At 38.9% G+C, this 23,389-nt stretch overlaps 1 protein-coding gene and 1 non-coding gene across 4 annotated transcripts in view; one reads left to right on the top strand and one right to left on the bottom strand.

The window, feature by feature from the left end:
* The window catches only part of ZNF385B (zinc finger protein 385B), a 475,657-nt gene that overhangs the window by 354,738 nt on the left and 97,530 nt on the right, over positions 1–23,389 (bottom strand). For all 3 annotated transcript variants that reach the window (XM_070802844.1, XM_019969931.2, XM_019969940.2), the window contains exons 2-3: positions 13,131–13,282; positions 12,115–12,435 (exon numbers count right to left, since the gene is read on the bottom strand). In XM_070802844.1, coding sequence (XP_070658945.1) covers positions 12,115–12,433 — 319 coding nt within the window. In that variant the 5' untranslated portion in view covers positions 12,434–12,435; positions 13,131–13,282. The remainder of the gene's footprint in view (positions 1–12,114; positions 12,436–13,130; positions 13,283–23,389) is intronic.
* TRNAC-ACA (transfer RNA cysteine (anticodon ACA)) lies at positions 6,685–6,756 on the top strand. Its single transcript has one exon. It is a non-coding gene; the product is annotated as a tRNA-Cys (tRNA).

Genomic DNA, 23,389 nt, shown 5'->3' with positions numbered 1-23,389 from the left:
TTGTATTCATGTGTATGTGTGTGTGTATATGTGTGTGTTTATCACCTGTGTAGATTCCCGAATCCACCACCACAGGATCCCTCACGTTGACCTTTTATAATCATATCCATTTCCCTCCATCAGGGAAGGGAAGCCATAACACTCAGGAAGCACTAATTATCCTTTAAACTTTTGTCATGTCAAGAATGTTATACAAATAAATGCATTTATAGTATGTACTGATAAATTTGTGCGATTGATTTTTTTCACTAGCGTAATTGCCTAGAGATTCATCCAAGTTGTTGCAAGTATCAATAGTTTATTATTCATCTAGTAGTTTTATTTTCACACTTCCATTGATGACTAATGCTGTTGAACAGCTTTTCATGCACTTATTTCTATCTGTTAATCTTCAGTGAACTTTGTCTTCCTATCTTTTGCCCATTTTCTTATTGAATTGCCTCCCCCCCGCCCCCCCACTGTTGTGTTTTGAGAGTTCTTCATGTGACTAGATCCTTTGTTGGATGTGCAGTTTGCGAATATTTTCTACCATCTGTAGCTTATATTTTCACTATCTTCCCATGGGATTTTACCAAGCAGAAGTTCTTAATTCTGAATGAAGTCTAATTTATCAATTTCCCTTTTTTGGATCATGCTTTTGGTGTCAAGTCACAACTCTTTGACTAACCCTAGGTCCCAGAGAACTTCTTCCATTTTTTTCTGTAAAAGTTTTGATATTTTTATGCTTTACTTTAAATCTATGATCCATTTTGGTTAATTTTTATGTATGGTGTAAATGTTTGTCTTAGGAGTTGTTTTTGTTTTGCTTATAGATGTGCTATTGCTCCAGCATCATTTGTTGAAAAGACTATTTTTCCTTCACTAAATTGATTTTGAATTGTCAAGAGTCAATTAAGCATATCTGTTTCGATCTACAGTTCTGGGTTCTGTACTTTTTTGTTTTTTCCATTGATCTACGTGTCTATAACTCCACAGTATGTGTATGTGTTAGTTGCTCAGTCATGTCCGACTCTCTGCAACCCCCTGGACTATAGCCCACCAGGCTCCTCTGTCCTGGGAATTCTCCAGGCAAGAACACTGGAGTGCTCTGTCATTTACTTCTCCAGGGGAACTTTCCAACCCAGGGATCGAACCTGGGTCTCCTGCATCAGAGCCACCAGGAAAGACCCTATTCCTCCACAAAACAAAGCAAACAACCAAAAAAACCCCACCACTCTTTTGATTACTTCAGCTATACAGTAAGCCTTGATATTGGACAGAGGTTTTTTCCTACTTTATTTCTTTGTCAAGATTGTTTTAGCTGTACAGCTGTGCTTTGCTATATTATTTTAGGTTAAGCTCTCCTGTGTCTACAATAAATCCTGCTGGGTTCTGATAGAAATTGCATGAAACATAGATCAGCTTAAGGAGAACTGCCATTTTAACTATGGTGAGTTTTCCAATCCATGAACATGGTATATTTCTCTACTCATTTAGGTCTTTGATTTCTTTTCCTAATATTTTGTGATTTTCAGCACATGGATTCTGTACATTTTTTTTTAAGTATATATCTAAGTACTGGTATTTTATTTGGGGGGTGATTATAATATGATACTGTACTTTTAAGTTTTTATATGTTCATTTTTAGTGAATACAAAGACATACAACTGGTTTTTATTAGTTGTCTATCATGTAAACTTTCATAGATTCTTTGGGATTTATATATAGACCATCATGTCATCTGCAAAGAGAGAAAATTTTATTTCTTCCTTTCCAATTTGTATGCCTTTATTTTTTTCTTGCCTTACTATGGTGCCCAGAATTTCAGGTACTATGGTGAATAAGAGAAGGGTAAGTGGACATCATTACCTTGCTCTTGATCTCAGGAAAAAAACCATCTTTCACCATAAAAATGATGTTAGCTGAGACTTTTTGTAAATGTGTTTTATTAAATTGAGGCAATTCCCCTCTGTTCTTAACTTGCTGAGAGTTTTTATCAAAAATGAGTGTTGGGTTTTCTCAAATGCTTTTACTGCAACAATCAATATGACCACATGATTTTCTTATTTAGCTGTTGATATGGTATTTCATATTTGTTGAGTTTCAAATGTTGAACCAGTCATGCATATGTAGAATAAATCTCACTTGATCATGGTAAACAATTATGTTTATGCATTGATGGATTCAGTTTGTTTATATTTTGTTGAGAATTTTTCAGTCTAAGTTCATCAGAGATACTAGTCTGTAGTTTTTTCTATATTTTATTTGTCTGGTTTTGATATCAGGGTAATTCTGCTCATAAAATAAATTGGGAAGTGTTTATTCCTCTTCTATTTTCTGAAAGAAACTGCACAATTGGTGTTCTTTTATTTAAAGGTATGATTTTGGTATGATTTTCCAGTAAAATCATGTGGATCTAGAACTTTCCTTTGGGGAGCTTTGTAATTATGAATCCTACAGCTGCAGATTCTGTAGTAATATCATCTATTCTGTGTTTTCTTTCTTTTTCATCTTTGTCAGTCTTATTGCTGCTGCTGCTAAGTTGCTTCAGTCGTGTCCAACTCTGTGCGACCCCACAGACGGCAGCCCATCAGGCTCCCCAGTCCCTGGGATTCTCCAGGCAAGAACACTGGAGTGGGTTGCCATTTCCTTCTCCAATGCATGAAAGTGAAAAGTGAAAGTGAAGTCGCTCAGTCATGTCTGACTCTTCGCGACCCCATGGACTGCAGCCTACCAGGCTCCTCCGTCCATGGGATTTTCCAGGCAAGAGCGCTGGAGTGGAGTGCCATCGCCTTCTCCCGTCAGTCTTATTAGAGGTTTGTAAACTTCATTGATCTTTTTCAAAGAGCCAATTTTTTGTTTTATTGATTTTTCTCTGATGCTCTCTTATTTTCACTTCAGAGGTTTCTGCTCTTGATTTTTATCATTTCTTTCTACTTGCTCTGGGATATATTTTCTCTTCTTTTCTAGTTCCTTACAATAGGGGCTAACTTATTGGAGCCCTTTTCTCATTTTCTAAAATAAACATTGAGCACTATAAATTTCCCTCTCAATGCTATTTTATTAACATCCTAATATTTTTTATATTTAAAAATGTTTTTCATTTTCAAAAAATTTTATTAAATATTTTAAAATTATTTTAAATAATTTTATTTCCTTTGGGTCTTATTCTTTCACTCATGAATTACTTAAGAAATATGTTGTTTAATTTTCCTGTTGGTTTTCTATTATAGATTTCCAGTTTAATTTCATTATGGTCAGGGAACATACTGTGCATGATTACAATTCTTTTCAATATGTTAAGGTTTGTCTTATGGCCCAGAATATGGTGTCTCTTGGTGAATATTCCATGGGAATTTGAGATTTAAAAAATGTATTCTATTATTGTTGGGAACTGAACTGAGAGTGCTATATAAATGAGTTAGATGCTGTTGGTTGGTCGAGTTGTTCAGATCTTGTACACCCTTGATGATTTTCTCTCTAGTAATTCTATCAGTTGTTGTGAGAGAGGTGTTGAAGTCTTCAGTTGAGGATTTATGCATTTCTTCTTTCAGCTCTATAAATTTTTGTTTCAAGTATTTTTAAAACTTTTGTTTGGTATATGAACATTTAGAATCATTATGTCTTCCTAGCAGATTGAACCTTTTATCACAATGTAATCTCTACCTTTGTGGCTAGTAATTTTCTTTGCTCTAAAGTCTACCTTATCACATATTAATATAGGTAATTCTGCCTTTTTAAAATTACTGTTTGCATGGCATATTCTTTTCCATTATTTTACTTTCAGCCTACTTACATCATTGGCTGTAAAGTGAGTTTCTTGTAGCAGCATATAGCTGGGTTTAAAGTAATTATTCATGTTGATGTATGGCAAAACCAATACAATATTGTAAAGTAATTAGCCTCTAATTAAAATAAATTAAAAAAAAATAAAGTAATTATTCATATGTTAGTGTGAAGTCTGACATCTTATTATTTATTTTCTATTCATGTCCTCTGGTTCTCATTTATGTTTTGTGGTTTTTTTTTTTTTTTTTTTTTGGTCATCCTGTGGGTTATTTGAACATTTTTTAGGACTCCACCTTAATTTATTTATATTCTCTCTGACTGTATTGCTTTCTAAAATTTTCATAGTGGTTGATTATATTACAACCCATCATAAGTATGGGTATTTTAATACCTGTAATTATGACAATCTATCAATATCACCATTTAACTACTTCAAATGAAAGTATAGAAACTTTACTTCCATTAGGCTTCTTTAATTTACCCACTTTTAATTATTAATTTATTGAGCATCATCAGTTTTGTTTCAGTCATCAAACATGATTTAAGAAGTTTATGAGGAAAACAATAATGTGAGGATTAATTTTATGTGACTGGGTCACAGTATGCCCAGATATTTGGTCAAATGTTATTCTGGGTGTTTCTGTGAGTTTGTCTTTGGATGAATTTCACATTGTGTGTTAGGTAAGATGTAGATTTCATTCTGATAGCAATGAAGAACACTGAAGCATTCTGAACCAGAACTATATGAACGAACTTGCATAACAGACCGTACTTCCTTGCATTGTGTGGTTAGTGTTTACCACGATGACAGAGGAGTCACAGTTAGAGTAATAAAGAGGGCTTATGAAATATGTTGGAAAAAGCTAACAAATAAGAAATTTCCATTATAGGAATGTCTTTAGTTAGGATGAACATATATACACTCATATGTGTATGCATATGTAACTGTATAAATTCTTACTGATTTGTTACATAAATGATTTAATAATACTATATCTACCCAATTCCATCATGATTTCAAACCTTCAGTAAAATATACTACCCACAAATCTGTTGATTGATGAATTTTGAAGGATTATTAAACAAGTCCACATTTGCATTAATTTTAAGCAGAGAAAAGAGAACATAGGGAGTAGCTTAGAAAAAAAATAATTCCCCAAATTAAAAAAAACAACAACATGGAATTAGACTGAGATTTATCCAATGGATTCCCTTCGGGAACTTATGGAAAGACCTAGAATTATGAAAAAAATGTGAAAGTAGTTCTCCATGACTTCTTTTTGTCTAAAAAAGTTAAGGTGATCTCAAAATGTTGGAGAAATAAACACAAGAAACTTGAGGCTAGCCATATTTTTTTAAAAGAATCAGTTACTTTAAAATTAAGGCTTTACTGAATAGAATTTTTAAAATTTTTTATTAAAGTATAGCTGATTCCAATATCATGTAAATTTCAGGTGTCATGTAACAGCACAATTACCTGAAACTTTTAGATTGCCTCCATGTCTTGGCTGCTATAAACAAGGCTGCAATGAACACTGAGGTGCATGTATCTTTTCAAATTATGGTTTTCTTCAGATATATGCCCATGAGTGAGACTGCAGTATCATATGGTAGCTTTGTTTTTAGTTTTTTAAGGAACCTCCATAATGTTCTCCATCATGGTTGTACTAATTCGCATTTCCACCAACAGTATAGGAGGGTTCCTTTCTCTCCACGTCTTTTCCAATATTTATTATTTGCAAACTTTTTGATGATGGCCATCCTGACTGGTGTGAGGTAGCTTTGATTTACATTTCTCTAATAATCAGTGAGATTTAGCATCTCTTCATGTGTCTTTTGGTCATCTGTATGTTTTCTTTAAGAAATGTCTATTTAGGTCTTCTGCCCATGTTTTGATTGGGTTATCTGTTTTGTTTTGTTTTGTTTTAATTGAGCTGTATGAGCTATTTATATATTTTGGAAATTAATCCCTTATCAGTCACATCATTTGCAACCCATTCTGTAGGTTGTCTTTTCATTTTATTTATGGTTTTCTTTGCTATGCAAAAGCTTTTAAGTTTAATTAGGTCCCATTTATTTTTGTTTTTATTTCCACTACTCTAGGAGATAGATCTAAAATGATATTACTACAATTCATGTTGAATTTCACATTTGAATCTATAGACTGAGTAAAACAAATTCCTCCTTCTTTATGGATGCGTCTCATCCAGTCAGTTGTAGGCCTGAATAGGACAAAAGGCTGACCTTCCCCTGAGTAAGAGGGAATTCCTCCTACCTGACTGCCTTCAACCTGGGCTATCAATTTTTTCTTGCCTTCCAACTTAAACTGAAACAGCAGTTTTTCCTGATCTCAAGCCTGCCAGTTTTTGGACTGAAACTACACCATCAGACCTATTGGGTCTCTTGCTTTTTGATTGCGGATCTTGGGACTTGTCAGCCTCCATGATCACTTGAGCCATGAAACTAGCCTCAAGTTTCTTGTGTTTATTTCTCCAACATTTTGAGATCACCTTAACTTTTTTAGACAAAAAGAAGTCATGGAGAACTACTTTCACATTTTTTTCATAATTCTAGAATAATTAAAGAATATTTAATAAATATTCTTATATATGTATGTGTGCACATGTGCACGCGCACACACACACACACACACACACACACACACACACACACACACACCCTATTGATTCTGCTTCTCTGGAGAACCCTTACTGATACAGTTATTGTATGCACCTATATTTTTGCTTTTTCTCTGTTTAATTTTTATTGAAATATAATTGCTTTACAATGTTTATTTCTGCTTTTTCAGTCGTTTCTTCCTTCCTGAAGCTCTAAGGTTTATTCTTTTATCATGTCCTTTCTATTTTAAAAACTTCCTTTGGTCAACCTTTAAAGGTAAACCTGCTAATGATAAATTCCCTGGTGGCTCAGATGGTAAAGCATCTGCCTACAATGCAGGAGACCCAGGTTCGATCCCTGGGTTGGGAAGATCTTCTGGAGAAGGAAATGGCAACCCACTCCAGTACTCTTGGCTGGAAAATCCCATGGATAGAGGAGCCTGGTAGGCTACAGTCCATGGGGTTTTTACTTTCTTACAAAACTTATCACATGTGGTAACAGAAACTGGCTCTCAGGCAGTATGGGGTACCTCTTTCCCGGAAGTTACATCTCGATTTGGAGTCGGGAACAGAGGGTGCTTACAGGATTACATACTGCCAAGGCTCAGACAGGAGAGGTTATGGCCTGGTTGTCACTTCTGCACACAGGCATCTGCTGAGAGATTTTGCTTTCTGTCTGGTATCTATCTTCTGGCCCTGTGAGGGTGTTCCCGTGTTAACAACTATGAGGGACCTTCAGGTAGGCCTGCACTTTGCTCATGGTACGTGGGAAACATTCCATTGCCACTGCTCCAATCCCAGACGCTGGAAAAGCTGCTTCCTTGCTCCTCTCAGGAGCTCCTCTGTGGTTCCCAGGCTCATCCAGCAGCCTCTGGGCTCACTAGGCTCACAGGCAGTCAGAAGACTGCTTCTGGTCCACCTGCTCACCTTGCTAGGGACCAGGAACACCAGTCTTTGTGGACCGTTCGAGGGATAGAAGCCTGCAACTCTTTTGTCCAAAACCAAGAGTTATCTGTGGTTCTCTGTTACTTCCACCTCTCCTTGGTTCTGGAAGGGGAAAGGCATAGGGATCCTTCTCACACAAAGTTATTTAAGCTCTTTTGCTTCCCCTCTAATTCTTCCTTCTGTAGCCCAGAGTATTCTAAAATAGTTTTAGGTACACTCTAAGCACCTTCTATTCTTCCAAAAGGAACAGACTAAATTCTATATTTAGTGAGAGAACTGCCAGTGGTTGAGGCACCTCTTATTCAGAAAAATGGCTCAAGTCCCAGCTAGCCACCCTGTGCACCCCACACATAACCTGCCAACCCCCAAACCATAACAAGACCAACAGAGAGAAGAGGACGCTCCCTCTGAAGTTAACAGTTGTTGGAAGGCTATGTCTACAACTCTCCTCTAGGGAGGAGACATGCTTCTATTTTCCTCCCTGTGTTAATCTGCTTGGGCTGTTTTAACAAAGTACCACAGACTGGGTGGCTTAACAATACAGATTTATCATCTCACAGTTCTGGAGGCCAGGAATCTAAAATGAAGGTACTGCAGGATGGGTTCTTGTTGACGGAAGGGCCAGTTCCCAGGCCCCTCAGTGTGAAGATGATTCCCTTCTCCCTGTGTTTTCACATCATCTTCCCTATATATGCACCTGTCTCTCAACCCAGATTTCCCCTTTTTATAAGGACACCAGTCATACTGGATTAGAGTCAACACTAATGACCTTGTTTTAATTTAATTTTCTTTGTAAAGATTTCTATCTCCAAATAAGGTCACATCCTGAAGTACTAGGGATTAGGACTCCAGTGTATCTTTTGCTTTTGAGGGATAAGTGTAAGCCCCTAAAGCCAAGAGACGAGCACAAAGGGGAGCTTGGCATTTTGTTCCCTGATGAAGTACCTGATTTGTCAGTGGAATTGCCAGCCTCCCCTGTGCTACCTGAGCAGGTAAGAGAAATGTGGAGGGAAGCCCCCACCTTCAGCTACTCCACCTCTACCTGCCTGGGCCCCAGTAGCTCTAGGTTTTCAAGAAGAATGTTAGTTGTCAGGTAGATTCTGCACACGACCTCAAGCCCCAAGAACTGGCACACAGATGAGAGAGGAGGATACAACCTTGCCAGGGATAACTCAGTGTGGGATAAAGAGGCACACACAGAGGGGGAATAGTCTTTTGCTACCAACTTAGGGTAAGCTGGAAGATAACAGCTAAATCTCAGGGACTGCCCATGTCTATGGGACCAAAGGGAGCTCTTCACCCACAGGTTCTGCTAGGAGCATCTGTGACCCACAACTAGAATAGCAATTACCTAAATGAGTAGCCTGGAGAGCTGCAGTCCATGTGGTCACAAAGAGTCAGACACAACTGAGCAACTACACATGCACGCATGCGTGCACCAGGAATAGCCCACAACTTTGTCAAGGCTGTAGGGCAAGGCCGCGTGCCCCACACCTCCATAATTCCAGTGGGAAATAGATAGTCAACTGGTCAAAGCTGAGGAAAGGGCCTATAAATCAAACCATGCCAGGCTTGCTCTTCATTGAGTTGAGACTCTAAACAATAATGTGCACACACAGCAGCACTAAGGTATATTCCACTCTAGGGCCTGTTGTTTCACTTGGCATGAGACCATGGGCAGTTTCCCCTTTCACTGCTGCTAAGTCACTTCAGTCGTGTCCGACTCTGTGTGACCCCATAGACGTCAGCCCACCAGGCTCCCCCGTCCCTGGGATTCTCCAGGCAAGAACATTGGAGTGGGTTGCTATTTCCTTCTCCAATGCAGGAAAGTGAAAAGTGAAAGTGAAGTCACTCAGTCGTGTCTCTTAGCGACCCCATGGACTGCAGCCCACCAGGCTCCTCCATTCATGGGATTCTCCAGGCAAGAGTACCAGAGTGGGGTGCCATTGCCTTCTCCTCCCCTTTCACTGGGTTACATTAAATATGACTTTTAGTGACTATGGCCTGTATCAATCATCTTGTAATAATATGTATTTAACCTTTTTTCTATTGGACATTCAGGATACAGTTTATATTTTTAAATTATAGATCATCATAATCATCTTTGTACATACATCCATGTCCAATTTCTATTTCAAAGAGGAGACATTATTATCCTCACTTTTTTTCAGATGGGAGGATTAATACTAACCAATTTCAGATGTTAAAGTGACTTGCCTTCATCACATGCTAAACCCAAATCTTCTGAATAGTAAATGAAAACACTCCTTTCTGCCTAATATAAAACTTGAAAAGCTATCTCATTTTCTCACCCATTTTACTATATATTAATATACTGTGTTATACTAGATAATGAGCTATGTTTTATTTATAGAATATTATCCATAATCTGTATACGTCTTAACTAAATGTATTTTATATCAGCTGGATAATTTCATTAGCATGAGAGAAAGATGGAAAAATTCATGAATTGGAGCTTTAAATATCTGTTTTCAAAACCCATTAGAGAGGTAGTTTACCATGATAGTAACCATTTGTGACCACAAATATATTACAGCACATGGGTCTGAATTTAATCTGAGTTTATCACATGGTAGAAGACAGCAGCAAAGTAGTGATGAAGAATTATGGCCTCACTATGCCTTAAATATGGTTGGAACTCTAATCTGCCATTTCCATGCTGTAAAAACCTGAATACATTTTATCTCTGCACCTCTGTTCCTATTCTATAAGTTAGGAATAATCTTAGTACCTACCTCAGGGTTCATGAGAAGATTAAATGAGAAAATTCCTATAAGGTTCTTATCTTAGGGACAAAATATACTCCACAGAAAATGTTCCATGAATGTTATCTACTAATATTACTTCTTTTAGAAACCACAGGTTAACCTCCATTCAAACATAGATATTGGATTCAGGGTTATTTACCCTCTGATTTAGATACAAGAGAGTCATCAGTTTTTACCCTCAGTTCAGTTCAGTTCAGTCGCTCAGTCATGTCCAACTCTTTGCCCCATGAACCGCAGCACGCCAGGCCTCCCTGTCCAACACCAACTCCTGGAGTTCACTCAAACTCATGTCCATTGAGTCAGTGATGCCATCTAACCTTCTCATCCTCTGTTGTCCCCTTCTCCTCCTGCCCTCAATCTTTTCTAGCATCAGGGTCTTTTCCAATGAGTCAGCTCTTCGCTTCAGGTGGCCAAAGTATTGGAGTTTCAGCTTCAACAATACCAACTATGTTTTTAATACGTAAATACAGATACATTAATGCATCTGCAAATATTTATAAAAATTATCATCATAATAAGTAAATAGAAAACAGAAAAGTAATCTTTCCCAATTATAATAAGGGGCTTCCCTGGTGGCTCAGATGGTAAATGTTCCACCTGCAGTATGGGAGACCTGGATTTGATCCCTGGGTTGGGAAGATCCCCTGGAGGAGGGCATGGCAACCCACTCTAATATTCTTGCCTGGAGAATCCCCATGGACAGAGGAGCCTGGTGGGCTACAGTCCATGGGGTCACAAAGAGTCAGACACGACTGAGCAACTAAACACAGCACATTATAATAACTGTGTAATCCTGTAAGTTCCTATAAGTTCTTTCCCAATATGATAAATATTGACTGAGGAAAATAATGAAATTAAATCATATACTGGGTAAACAGCACTTAGGTTTAGCTCGAAATACAAAACTGATTACTTTACAGCAAACACACACAAGCCATTTTTGCTGGAGCTTAATGTGGATCATGATATAACTTCATGAAATCAAACACTATATAACGGCACCAAGTGAAATTTCAACAAAGGGCAGTACCCCAGCACCTCTCTTCAAGTTGAAGCCTCATGACCAAAGCAAACACTTGCTAGAGAGGAATTTGGAGCTTTCTCCCACTTTTAGGAGGAGGATTATTCTGGCCTCCCAGGTAATCCTGTGGAGGGTACCTACTTTCTGTAGAAATCTTCACCATGGAAAACAGTACACTTCACATTTTCTTTAGCTGTGTCACACATGAGGCTACCCAAAGACCAGCAATGGGGAGGAGGCAGCCTTGCCTGAGGACAAAGGATTTGTAAGACTGTGAAGAAATCTGGGCAGATTCAGGAATGAGAAAATCCCTAGGCCTCCACCTCTGCCCAGCCCACAGGAAAGGGTGAGAGGCAGGAGGAGGGAAAGAGCTTGCCGTGGCACTGGGCCTCAGAGGTAAGCCTGGTTGGTTTTGGCAATGCCTGTTCCCATTGTTAGAACACAGCCGGCATGCTGCTGCCAACTCCCAAAAAGAATATAAGGCTTGTAGCACACAAGATGAATGTTCCTTTCCTGCATCGCAGGGTGTTATAAATAAAGCTGGAGCTTTTTATATACAATCTAATAGTATGCTACTCAATGGAAAGCAGAGGAAGGAGACGAAAGAAAGCCTCATTTTGCAGAGACGAGAAAAAATGGACATCACCATCCATTTGAAACACACTTCAAAATATGTCAAGGAATGTTTTCATACTATGGAGATACAGAATTAAGCCTACAATCCAACATACAAATTGAGTGTGTGTGTGTATATATATATAATATATTTGTGCCTAGTATAATATAGATTAATAGCAATTTTAAAATGTATTCTGAGAAGTAACAAACAGCTCTTGGATTTTACCTGTAGGAAGAAGAATATACATTGTGGCGGTAGTTTTAAGGTGAAAGATAAGCCATGCTCTTAATCCTTCATTTTCTAGAGCGGAAGCATTTCTCCCAGCAGGAAATGGGGCCCCAAGCCCCTACCTACCTGTGCTGGTGTGGGTACTGGGGCTGGCTGGGGGTGGCGGCCCGGAGCCCTGGGCTGGGGATGAGGGCTGTCCATCACTCAGCTGCTTGACTCGCTTGCGGTGAGATTTGCCATTGTAATGGACCTGGGCTTGGGCTGCAGAGTTTAGCTGGATGTTGCACACCTCACAGAAGGAGAAGAGAATTTTCTTTTTCTCTTTACTCAGCTGGTCCTCAGGCCTGTCGTTCTTTATCCCTTTTTCTTCAAAGCCCCTTAGAAAAGTTGCCATATTCATAATTCCATCTTCAGAGTAGTTGTCAGGGCTTAAGGAATACTTCATACCTTAAAAAAAAGTACAAATGCTTGTAAAATATATGCCTTCTTATTTTCTAGCATGATTATGATTAGTTTTCATGGTATGGTTTAAGCTAAAGTCTCCCAGCTACTCATTAGTCATGCTTGGAAAAAATCACCCAAAGTAGTTAACTGAGCAGACATGATCTTTGCACATGTGCTCCCTCTGTCTGGAGCATTCTCCTTTCCATCCTTGTCTCCTTCTCCCATCACCTCTCAATTCTTTTGCCCTTTTAACTCCTGCCTACCCAGAGACCTTAGCTGGTGCATTACTCTCTCGGGAAAGTTATCTGACCCTGGAAATAAGCAGATTCCTGTCTACATGTGCTCTGTGAGCTCCCTGCAGAATACCTCTCACCCTGTGCACTTCATATATATGTGTGCACTTATTTGGTTTAAGTTTGTTTTCCCAACAGAGTGTGAACTCTGGGGGCAGCGGGGCATAAACCTCATTTCTGGATCCCTTGGGCCTAGAACTGCACCTTTCACATAACAGACATTCAAATACCTGTTTAAGGAAAGGATAAAGGATGCTATGAATCCATACTGTCAGAAAGGATATGTGTAGACACAGAGGCATATATAGTACACGCACACCCCCCCACACCTGCCAATAAATCCATGCTCTAACTTGGGGACGAGGGGAACAAGAAAGACTAACACACATTATGTCTGAAACTTACATTGGGTTGTATTCCAAAAGCCCCTTTATAAGTCAGCCAGTGAGAAGTTGAACATATTTTCTTATAGATGAAGTGAAACAAATTGTTTTTAGGTGTCCAGATTAGCCCATAAACATCAATTTAGTCTTTGATGAGGCTGAAATGCAGAACATCTGAAATACAAAATAATAGAAATATGATATATGGTAATCCAATAATTGAAAAACAGAAAAAAGTAAAACAGACTAAGATAAAATTTGGTTTAAGTGCTGATTTTCATTTATCTAGATAAGGATAAAATGATAAATTATAATCTAAGTAAAGATTTTAAAGGAGCCTTTCCCGTACCTGAAGAACCTTGGGTAATGAAGATAGCCTTGGCTTTTTATTTTGTTCAGTTCCACTTTAACATATGCAATTTTTTCATTTTAGTTAATACCAATATTACTCGTGTTTTGTACATATCAGTGTGACTATTACAATGTTTTCGGTTCTCAACTAAAATAAAGAAAAAGATACTCTCATAGAGGAAAGAGAAGAATGATATTCAAGAATATTTGGGCAAAAACTAAGGGAAAGGGGTATCCATGAAAAAGAAATGGCTGAGGTGGACCTTAGCATGCTATGAGGGATGAAGTGTTCAGACAAAGGGAGGATCGTAGCTTGTGAGGGAGTCTGCCTGTGAGAAAAACTCCCAAGATACTGGTCTAAGCAGCTGATGGATCCAATTTGGCTTGCAGCTCTAGGGAGAAACAACTAAAAACTAGTCCATGTTTCGCCAGTTAAATGTTTAAAATTCAGAAAATAAATTATACTTCAAGGTATGACCATAGAGATATTGATTTCATGTATACAGTATGCCAAGAACTTCTTTACACTCACACACCTTTCAGATACGACTGAACGACTTCACTTTGACTTTTCACTTTCATGCATTGGAGAAGGAAATGGCAACCCACTCCAGTGTTCTTGCCTGGAGAATCCCAGGGACAGGGGAGCCTGGTGGGCTGCCATCTCTGGGGTCACACAGAGTCAGACACGACTGAGCGACTTCACTTTCGCTTTTCACTTTCATGCATTGGAGAAGGAAATGGCAACCCACTCCAGTGTTCTTGCCTGGAGAATCCCAGGGACGGGGGAGCCTGGTGGGCTGCCATCTCTGGGGTCGCACAGAGTCGGACACGACTGAAGTGACTTAGCAGCATATGCATTATACCATATGCCAAACCATAACCTTCAGAGAACTGTTAGAATGTTACTAATTTTGATGTGTTAAACCTCTTTGGTTCATAAATACTTTACCCTGATGCCACCAATTTAAGGAACTCTATTTCACAGAACTTTCCAAATGAATCTATTCCTTTCAGCTCTCCAAATAGACCATTCTCTTCCTTAAAATCTATTCAGACTACACAAAAATCAGGTTTAAGCAATTCCTATAACTGAGTTACAAAAAATAATTCCGTTATAATTGAAATGTGATTTGAATTGCCCATATATCAATATTTTTTGCTTTAGTCCTTAAATCAAAAATGCTATGGTGTCACAAAGCCGTTTTCCACATAAAACTTTAGAAAATATTACTGCCATATAAAAGTTATGTTCAAACATATTACTTTGTACCCTATCCTATAATATTAAAATTTATCATAAGAATTACTGAACTAAATGATAAAAAAAATAATTTTGAAAATAAACTTGTCATTAAAATATTATGCCTTGCTTAGAAAACTAATCTATTGTAAAACATAAGGAAAACCAATAACTTTTTAACTTTGCAAAGTGAGGTCAGGCATCATTTCATTGAATCATTGAAATCTAAATGTTAAATTTCACCTCAAGCAATGAATATATTTGACTCAGCTGGGGAATGATGACACTTACATCTGAAAGTTTAACTTATCTGGAGGTCGGTGGACTTGCCCATGTTCCTAATTAATGCATGGTATTTCACAGAAACAGGACTTACATCATATGCTCCCTTTTAAATCTGAAATCTAAAAAATGACTTCTTTGTATTATAAAAGATACCAATGCTTTCTGATTGTCATTTGTCCAAGAAATAAGTTGTGCTTTAGATTTATTTACATATGTTTTAAGTGGCAAGAAAGGTACCTTTAAAATGAAATAAATGGCTGTTCTAGAATTCCCTTGTAACCTCTGCATAATGCCAGAACACTGTATAACTTTGATCCCTACTTTACTTTCTCATTTACAGACCATCTCCCCAGCCTCCAACACCGTGTCTGTGGACCGCTCTAGGGAGGACACAATGCCTGGGGGTAGAGTGTGCGTTCTGTCCATCAAGTCCCAGTTGATTAGTCCTGTGCTGGCTTCACCACACTTCTTCCCTCTTAGGAGAAAAATAAGTTCAGCCCCTGTTAACAGCCACTTGCAACCAGAATATATTTAATTCCAGAGGTTTGGGGAAAAGGACCTAGAGGGAGTATTGAAGCAAGATATCAGAGTCTCAGCATCTACTTTTGGTCTGAGATGATATAATTTCTAAGCTACGTGTGGTGAAAACATTTATAATGTCATCTTTTGGACTAAGGGGAAGGTAATAGTTTAAGTAAAAGAAAAGAAAAAAAATCCCACTTTCTATTTTAAAGTGTTTTTATCAGACTATCTTAAATTACATGCTTCACTTGCATAGGGGAGAAGGACCTTGAGAGCTATCCAATTTTAAACAGCTGTGGGCAGTGCTCTGCTCTGGATAGTCTGGCGGGCTTACTCGGAAGGTGAGAGAGGCCAAGACAATCAGACCAAGTATTCTATGTCTTTTTTGTACTATTTTATCAGGTTAGATGGCCAAGCATTTAACATTCATGACAGAGTAAGATATTCTGGTACAGGAGAAGGAATAAGAAAGTTGTTCTTGAGTTACTGCTTTGGGGGAAAAGACAGGATGGGATAGTCACGTGTGCATGATCAGTCGCTTTGGTTGTGTCCGACTCTTTGCAACGTTATGGACTGTAGCCCACCAGGCTCCTCTGTCCATGGAATTTCCAAGCAAGAATACTGGAGTGGGTTGTCATTTCTTCCTCCAGGGGATCTTCTCAACCCAGGGATCAAACCCATGCCGCATCCTGCGTCTCCTGCACTGCAGGCAGATTCTTTGCTGCTGAGCCATCGTGGAAGCCCTGATGGGATAGTCAGTGACTATCTAAAAGTGAAGTGAAGTCGCTCAGTCGTGTCCGACTCTTTGCGAGCCCATGGACTGTAGCCTACCAGGCTCCTCTGTCCATGGGATTTTCCAGGCAATAGTACTGGAGTGGGTTGCAATTAAAGAGTGATTTTTAAATAACCAAGATGCAGCATGTCAGGAAATTTTATACTTAACAACTTTCTCTAAAACTGGCCCTAACCTGTGTAGCTATCCAATTGTCTTTTGTAATACATTTAAACAAAAAGCAGCTGATTCGGAGGTAAAGACTGGAGGCCACAGGAAGAATGTAAATACATCTTACCTTAGAAACAAGAATGGCCTGAGATCGCTGAATTTCAAATTGTACTATACTGTTACACTATACAGAACTGGGGATCATCTCAGGTTCATAAACTCATCTTTAGGGAAAGTACTGCTTACTGCTCTTGTCATGAATATTTTATGGAGAGACCACACTTCTTTGAAGGGTAGGATTACCACAAAAGGGAAATATTGTTCCACTGTGAGTCTTACTACAAGATTGCTGGGAGCAGGAAGTAGATACAGCCTGTGACTGCCTCTGGGCCTGGGGAACAGGGGACCTGTATGCAGGGATGAGAAACTTGTTCCAGATATTCCATTTGTGGGGAGGTAAACTGATTCCTGAGACAGAGACAAGCCTGAGACTAGGCAGAGAATGCTGAACAAGAGAGAATGCCTATGGAGGGCTTTGGTCTGTAAACTCAGAGAATTTTAATATCCAGGAACAACTGTCAAATTCTCTATCTGTGTTGCCTTTTTTAAAAAAAAATTCTGAAGTCATCAGTGAAATCATGCAAACATCACAGCTGATGAGGAAATTGTGTGAGAGTCTGAAATGACACCTGAGGTTAAAGACATCCATGGGAGAACAGCAGCAAGGGGCTTAAGGATGTCAGTGACTGGCAAAAGAATGATGCATGGTCTAGAACCAGCTAGTTAAGATGTCAATTAACCACTAGCTTGGGATATCTCAGGAATTCAAAAAAAATCATGCAAGAAGGGCAAGCTGGTAAAATACTGGAATTCTTACCCCAAGTAGAGTAGAGATTTGAACTATTTTGGATAAGCTAATGTGAAGGGTAAATAGAATGGGGCATTTGAGTTACCTAAAGATAAGTAAAACAAGGTTAGTTTATGCTCATTCATTATTGCTGTATCTTAAACCAGCTAGAAGCCTAGCACTTAGAAGATGCTCCATAAACCTTTAGTAAAATGAAAGAGTTGCTATGATTAATTCAGCTGAAGTACAGCTTCAAACAAGACCTGCTAGTTAAACTGGTCTTGGCTTTTAGAAGACCCAATAGTTGTATGTCTATGCAGATCAATATCTTTGCTGACATCACTAATCTTCTGAGATGTTCAAGTTACCATTATGCACAAATAGTATCACAATGTCAATAATGAGAACAAGGATTGTATTTTACTCTTAGTGCCAGAAGATCAATTCCAAATATATATATTTGCATTTCAAATGAAACTAGAATTGAAAATATCCTTATATGCTTAATACACTGAGATTCTATCAGAAGTAAAAAATGCATGTTTCTTATTGCAAGAATAAAAAGTTACAATAATTAGTGTTAATAATGAAACTGTTAATTTTATACAAAAATAATTACTGAAATATTTCAATCAGTTAAATAGAGAAATTGACAACTAAATCCAGCACTAGTTCTATAAAAATATAGAATATGTACAATAAGAATATGAACAATAAGAACAATATGACCATAAGAATACGTACTTATTTGGAGGTATAAATATTTATTATCTGATAAATCAAATAATGATAGAAATTAGATTATATCATGATTCTAAACTTTGTAGATATGTGCTGTATTTGCTTTCATGATGTAAAACTAATCATCTTTAAGCACAATATTTAGCTTTTATTTATTTAATTCCATTAGGGAATGAATCATTTTGAGGAAAAAATCCTACTTTGGATTCTTCTCACTTTCTGAGAATAAAGCAAAAGGCCAGCATTGTTACCTCAAAACTATTACCTCAAGGAGATAATAATTAAATAATATTTAAATTTATTATATGATGGGCTTCCCTGATAGCTCAGCTGGGAAAGAATTTACCCACAATGCAGAAGAATCTGGTTCAACTCCTGGGTTGGGAAGATCTGTTGGAGAAGGGATAGGCTACCCACTCCAGTATTCTTGGGCTTCCCTTGTGGCTCAGCTGGCAAAGACCTGCCTGCAATGCAGGAGACGTGAGTTCAAACTCTAGGTTGGAGAGATCAAAATTATTACCTCAAAGAGATAGTAGTTCAATAATACTTAAATTTATTATGTGATACAATTTTCTGCTTCCATATCTCAAAAGTCATTTTGAATGACGGTATTGGGCTTTAACCTTAGGGAAAGACTGACATTTTAACATTTGGTTTTTGGTGATGCACCAACACAAGAGGAGACTCTACAAATGGACATCACCAGATGGCCAACGCTAAAATCAGATTGATTACATTCTTTGCAGCCAAAGATGGAGAAGCTCTATACAGTCAACAAAAACAAGACCGGGAGCTGACTATGGCTCAGATCATGAACTCCTTATTGCCAAATTCAGACTTAATTGAATAAAGTGGGGAAAACCACTAGACCATTCAGGAATGATCTAAATCAAATCCCTTATGATTATACAGTGGAAGTGAGAAATAGATTTAAGGGACTAGATCTGACAGAGTGCCTGATGAACTATGGATGGAGGTTCATGACACTGTACAGGAGACAGGGATCAAGAACATCCCCCAAAAAAAGAAATGAAAAAAGGCAAAATGGCTATCTGAGTAGGCCTTACAAATACCTGTGAAAAGAAGAGAAGCAAAAAGCAAAGGAGAAAAGGAAAGATATAACCATCTGAATGCAGAGTTCCAAAGAATAGTAAGGAGAGATAAAAAGCCTTCCTCAGCGATCAATGCAAAGAAATAGAGGAAAACAACAGAATGGGAAAGACTAGAGATCTCTTCAAGAAAATTAGAGATACCAAGGGAATATTTCATGCAAAGAGGGGCTCGATAAAGGACAGAAATGGTATGGACCTAACAGAAGCAGAAGATATTCAGAAGAGGTGGCAAGAATACACAGAAGAACTGTATAAAAAAGATCTTCACAACCAAGATAATCAGGATGGTGTGATCACTCACCTAGAGCCAGACATCCTGGAATGTGAAGTCAAGTGGGCCTTAGAAGGCATCACTACGAACAAAGCTAGTGGAGGTGATGGAATTCCAGTTGAGCTATTTCAAATCCTGAAAGATGATGCTATGAAAGTGCTGCACTCAATATATCAGCAAAATTAGAAAACTCAGCAGGGGCCAGACGACTGGAAAAGGTAAGTTTTCACTCCAATCCCAAAGAAAGGCAATGCCAAAGAATGCTCAAGCTACCACACAATTGCACTCATCTCAGACACTAGTAAAGTAATGCTCAAAATTCTCCAAGCCAGGCTTCAGCAATACGTGAACCATGAACTTCCAGATGTTCAAACCAGTTTTAGAAAAGGCAGAGGAACCAGAGATCAAATTGTCAAAATCTGCTGGATCGTCGAAAAAGCAGAAGAGTTCCAGAAAAACATCTATTTCTGCTTTACTGACTATGCCAAAGCCTTTGACTGTGTGGATCACAATAAACTGTGGAAAATTCTGAAAGAGATGGGAATACCAGACCGCCTGACATGCCTCTTGAGAAATCTGTATGCAGCTCAAGAAGCAACAGTTAGAACTAGACATGGAACAACAGACTGTTCCAAATAGGGAAAGCAGTTCGTCAAGGCTGTATATTGTCACCCTGCTTATTTAACTTATTTGCAGAGTACATCATTAGAAACACTGGGCTGGAGGAAGCACAAGATGCAATCAAGATTGCCAGGAGAAATATCAATAATCTCAGATATGCAGATGACACCACCCTTATGGTGCAAAGTGAAGAACTAAAGAGGCTCTGGATGAAAGTGAAAGAGGATAGTGAGAAAGTTGGCTTAAAGCTCAAGAAAACTAAGTTTAAAGTTCAGAAAACTAATATCATGGCATCCGGTCCCAGCACTTCATGGCAAATAGATGGGGAAACAGTGGCTGACTTTATTTTCCTGGGCTCCAAAATCACTGGAGATGGTGATTGCAGCCATTAAATTAAAAGATGCTTACTCCTTGGAAGGAAAGTTATGACCAACCTAGACAGTATATTAAAAAGAAGAGACATTGCTTTGCCAACAAATATCCGTCTAGTCAAGGCTATGGTTTTTCCAGTAGTCATGTATGGATGTGAGAGCTGGACTATAAAGAAAGCTGAGCGCTGAAGAATTGATGCTTTTGAACTGTGATGTTGGAGAAGACTCTTGAGAGTCCCTTGGACTGCAAGGAGATCCAACCAGTCCATCCTAAAGGAGATCAACCCTGGGTGTTCATTTGAAGGACTGATGTTGAAGCTGAAACTCCAATACTTTGGCCACCTCATGCGAAGAGTTGACTCATTGGAAAAGACCCTGATGCTGGGAGGGATTGGGGGCAGGAGGAGAAGGGCAAGACAGAGGATGAGATGGTTGGATGGCATCACCAACTCAATGGACATGGGTTTGGGTGAACTCTGGTAGTTGGTGATGGACAGGGAGGCCTAGCGTGCTGTGGTTCACGGGGTCGCAAAGAGTCGGACCCGACTGAGTGACTGAACTGAACTGAACTGATGCACGAAAAGGTATACATTTCAAGCTCTAGAGAGAGAAGTACTTATTGACTTGGCTACACAGTCTTTATAGTGAGAAAGCCTGGGTTCCATTCTCCTTCTGCCTGGCCTGAAACAGCAACAGAACTCAGGGGAGGGAACTTCAAATCACAATGACCTGGGCAAAGGCAGACATTGCAGCCCCATTCCTCCCCTGGCATTGCCAGGGCAGGAATGCTACCTTAAACATTTTCCTGAGCAGTCCTTGGAATCATTCCAGCAGCTCAACATCTGAGTCTGTGCATGAAGCTGGAAGCAGCTCTCCTGGCTCCTCGAGATTCTTGCCAACACACCATCCAGAAATGGAAGGGAATGCAAGCAATTCAAGAGATGACCCCGCATGAGTCAGACCTGCCCATCATGAAAGAAATATCTCCATTCATTGAACTCTCAGGTCATCTTAAAAAGCTTACAAGCTAGAATGGTGTAAGGGTTGGGAGGGTGTAGAGTAACACTAAAGGGACCACATAACACACGTCCGTTCCTTTCCAGTCATAATCTCTATACGTACTATCTAGACAGTTTTAGACTTATTGCACTTTTCACCCATTAAAAGTAAGTTACATCAGTTCTAAAAATTTTGGAAAAAACAAAGATCAGAAAAGACTGGGAGAAAATCTTCCACATTCCTATCATTCAAGGTGAACTACCTTTGTTATTTATTTCTAGCCTTTTAAAATGCATATATTGGTTTCAAAGAGCTATGGTTGGATAACAGACACTTATTCAAATATGTAAATATGTTAAAAGCTGAGCTCTTAGATTGATTATATTTATATACATATTGATTAACAAAGAGTTGAATTTCCCCCCTCTGGTACAGAGAAGAGAAACAGTGCAGTTAACATCTTTAATAGGGAACTGCCCTGGTCCATGCAGTCTCAGAGGAGGTAACGTCTGAGGTAAGAACTAAAAGATGAACAGGAATAAATGGAAGAACATTCCAGATAAAGGAGATCGCAAGTGCAAAGGTCCAGAAGAAGGAGGAAATATGGCAGGTGTGACAAACTGAAGCAGCTCAGTCCATCTAGAGCAGAAAGAGCGAGGGGGGATGAAATGAGCTAAGCTGGGGCCAGGTAATGAGAATCCTTGCACAGCAAACAGAGGTGCTGGTCTAGGGAAGGGGCAGAGCATTTTAAACTAGAGGACTGGGATGAACAGATTTGCCTTGTGAAAAGATCACTTGGCCTTTAGAGCGGATAAAAGATGTGGTGCAAAGTAAGGAGGTGGTCACATGAATATGGATACATTGAGAAATCATTCAAGCAAGAGAAAATGGTTGGTGGATACTGATGGTGACCCCAGAGGGGAAAAGTGGATAGATTCAAAAACCTTGAGGAAAAAAATCAAGAGGACCTGGTGATTGCTTGAATGGGACTGGGGAACTAGAGAGTGATTGGTGCCAAGGGTAACTCCATGGTTCTAAACCCTGATCTGTATTAAAAATATCTGATTCAAAATCACCTTCAGTTTACTTCAGTCACTCAGTTGTGTCCAACTCTTTGAGACCCCATGGATTACAGCACACTGGCTTCCCTGTCCATCACCAACTCCCAGAGCTTGCTCAGACTCATGTCCATCAAGTCAGTGATGCCATCCAAACATCTCATCCTCTGTTGTCCCCTTCTCCTCCTGCCTTCAATCTTTCCCAGCATCAGGGTCTTTTCCAATGAGTCAGTACTTTGCATCAGGAGGCCAAAGTATTAGTTTCAGCTTCAGCAACAGTACTTCTAATGAATATTCAAGACTTATTTCCTTTAGAATTGACTGGTTGGATGTCCAAGGGACTCTCAAGAGTCTTCTCCAACACCACAGTTCAAAAGCATCAATTCTTCAGTGCTCAGCTTTCTTTATAGTCCAACTCTCACATCCATACATGACTACTGGAAAGACCATAGCTTCAACTAGATGGACCTTTGTTGGCAAAGTAATGTCTCTGCTTTTTAATATGCTGGGTAGGTTGGTCATAACTTTTCTTCCAAGGAGCAAGTGTCTTTTAATTTCAGGGCTGCAGTCACCATCTGCAGTGATTTTGGAGCCCTAGAAAATAAAGTTTCTCACTGTTTCTGTTATTTCCCCATCTATTTGTCATGAAGTGATGGGACCAGATGCCATTATGTTAGTTTTCTGAATGTTGAATTTTAAGCCAACATTTTTCACTCTCCTCTTTCACTTTCACCAAGAGGATCTTTAGTTCTTCTTCACTTTCTCCCATACAGGTGGTGTCATCTGCATATCTGAAGTTATTGATATTTCTCCTGGCAATGTTGATTCCAACTTGTGCTTCATCCAGCCCATCATTCTGCATGATGTACTCTGCACATAAGTTAAATAAGCAGGATGACAATATACAGCCTTGACGA

The sequence above is a fragment of the Bos indicus genome, chromosome 2, assembly GCF_029378745.1.
Source record: "Bos indicus isolate NIAB-ARS_2022 breed Sahiwal x Tharparkar chromosome 2, NIAB-ARS_B.indTharparkar_mat_pri_1.0, whole genome shotgun sequence".
Classification (NCBI taxonomy): domain Eukaryota; kingdom Metazoa; phylum Chordata; class Mammalia; order Artiodactyla; family Bovidae; genus Bos; species Bos indicus.
Note: the sequence above shows the minus strand (reverse complement) of the source record. Positions and strands in the feature narration are given on the sequence as shown.